At 43.9% G+C, this 2,341-nt stretch overlaps 1 protein-coding gene across 3 annotated transcripts in view; it reads right to left on the bottom strand.

The window, feature by feature from the left end:
* The window catches only part of LOC107103595 (protein angel homolog 2-like), an 18,566-nt gene that overhangs the window by 4,381 nt on the left and 11,844 nt on the right, over nt 1–2,341 (bottom strand). For all 3 annotated transcript variants that reach the window (XM_015403366.1, XM_015403365.1, XM_015403364.1), the window contains exons 5-8: nt 1,230–1,660; nt 898–1,033; nt 729–798; nt 513–643 (exon numbers count right to left, since the gene is read on the bottom strand). In XM_015403366.1, coding sequence (XP_015258852.1) covers nt 513–643; nt 729–798; nt 898–1,033; nt 1,230–1,660 — 768 coding nt within the window. The remainder of the gene's footprint in view (nt 1–512; nt 644–728; nt 799–897; nt 1,034–1,229; nt 1,661–2,341) is intronic.

Here is a 2,341-nt window from a genome sequence, read left to right as displayed (position 1 = left end):
CGGTATCGGATCGGAAGTCCAAAAACAATATCGGTATCGGATCGGAAGTGCAAAAACCTGGATCAGGACATCTCTAATATTAATATTATCAGTATATTTAAAACCTTTCAAAGAGTCGATAGTTTCCTGAATAGAACCAAAGCACTGCAAAAAAAAAAATAAAAACAGCAGGAAAAACAAGTTAAAAAAATATTACGTTTTTGTGTGCTTGTCTTTCTATACTTGTGAGCCCAATTTGAATAAAGACGACCTTAAAAAAAGGCTCATTTAAATGTATCTAATGCTGTCAGATCTTTAGATCATGAATCCAGTAACTGATCACTGAATTAATTCTGCTCTGGAGCTCCCCCTGGAGGACACACTTCAGCACTGCAACTAAAGAATTTGGGGGTTTATCGTTGGTTAAAGTTTTCTCTATTCTGACTGCATAATGCTGCGGATTTCTCTGATTGGGCAGCCGTAGTCATGTGACATCAGAAGTAGGAAGCCACCCAGAAAATTATTTGTAGTACCTGAGCTGTAGAGGATGTAATCTACGGTCAGGGCTGTGCGTGAATGACAGGTGGTGATCTCAGGTCGCCCGTCGGGCATCAGGCGGTGCCCATAGGACGACTGCAGCCTTAATTTATGCTCAATCCTTGAGCTGCAGGTTCAAACGGATGAGCAGAGAGCATATGTTAAGGATTGGGGGTATTTTTTATAGTTTATCTGAAGAAAATGACAGTTACCTGTTGAATTCAGCAGAGGATCTGGAGGCCGGATCGTCTACGGTCAGGTTAGACATTCCTCCATCTACAGCTGAAAGGCAGAGACGGCGGCGATGAGGGAAAACGCACTTTAACCTGATGCTACGTTCAGATTAGAATGAGACTAATGGATCTTTGCAGCGAGCTGAACCTGTGGGGCTGCTGGGAGAAGGCGCCTTCGCCTGTCTGCTCTCATACTGGCACTGCTGACTGATTCCCAGACTGCGAGACCAGATGGGAGACGTCAAGACGCGATGACCTTTGGGGCTGGTTTCCTGACCCGACACCTTCAGAAACACAGAAACAAGACTTCTAATTTTAAGCGTTATTCTCCAAACGCTTCCTGACACCAAAACACAGTCAGACTTTTATTATTCAACACGTGAAAAACAAAAATCTTCTAATTTCTCCACATGGAAACGTGCCGTAACTTTCACATCTGATCTAAAAGGACCGTTTCAGTAGCGGCGGCGCCTCCCTCACCAGTCCGATCTGCATCCCTTGGTACTCCAGACAGCCCGTGGTCAGGAACCGGTACAGCGGACTCCACGGTGCAGAGTTGAAATCCCCGCACAGAACCACCGGGTTTCTAGAGCCGTCAGGGAGGCGGGACAGTCGGCCGATCTCAGCCAATAGGATGGCCAGCTGAGCCAGTTTGATGTCACCGCGGCGGGGGTTGTAGAGGAGGTGAGTGTTGGCCACGCACACAAAGGAAGATTGATCGGACTGGGCGGCGGCGGCGTTGGGCTGCAGCAGGACCACCATTCCCACGTTGTCCCGGTCCAGGAGGGCGTCGCCGGGCCGGTAGAACTCCACCGGGGTGGAGGAGAGAAGGGAGAAGCGGGAGGTTTTGAAGATGACGGCGCAGCCATCCGGTTTCTTTCCTGTCCGCTTCTTATATTCACACTGGTAACCTGGAACACAGCGTCGCAGTCTTAACGCCACTTCCTGTTCAATGTTTAGCAGGTACAAACACCAACGCACTATCGTTATATAATTACCGCCTAAAACCTCCTTTTGTTCCAAGGGGAAGGATGCAGGTTTTAAGGTTTCATTCAAAAAGAGAAACTTGATTTGATCTGAATGTGAATTGGCGCTATAGAAATAAACTGAATTGAATTGAATAGAAGAAATCGGATCACAGCAAAGAAATCTGCCGAAAAAGAGGAACGTTCTCCTTAAATAAAAGATAAAGCTTCTTATTTTAGATGAAATGTTTCCATTGTTGTTTTAACCTATATTTAAAATCTAAAACCGATGTGTTAAACCCGAAAATAAACATTTCACACTAAACTAATGGATTAACCGAGGGTTCCTACAGCATAAGGCAAGTTAAATTCTAGACTTTTTAATGCCACTTGAAATAAAAATTTAAGACCAAATTCACAAGAAACCCAAGAAAAACCTGCTAGCAACAACTTTACCTAAAGGTTTATTTTAACATAAACCACTGCACTAATGTTTCAAATTTTGAAAAGCTTCCCATACAGGAAGAAAACTAAAAACAAACAAATGACAGATATGTTTTAATAATTATTTAACTGAATTCACAAACTTTGTTTTAGCAGGGAACAAAACAAATCAGTTTTAAAGCC

The sequence above is a fragment of the Cyprinodon variegatus genome, unplaced genomic scaffold, assembly GCF_000732505.1.
Source record: "Cyprinodon variegatus isolate N-32 unplaced genomic scaffold, C_variegatus-1.0 Scaffold1485, whole genome shotgun sequence".
NCBI classification, from domain to species: domain Eukaryota; kingdom Metazoa; phylum Chordata; class Actinopteri; order Cyprinodontiformes; family Cyprinodontidae; genus Cyprinodon; species Cyprinodon variegatus.
This window is presented reverse-complemented; position numbering and strand designations above follow the sequence as displayed.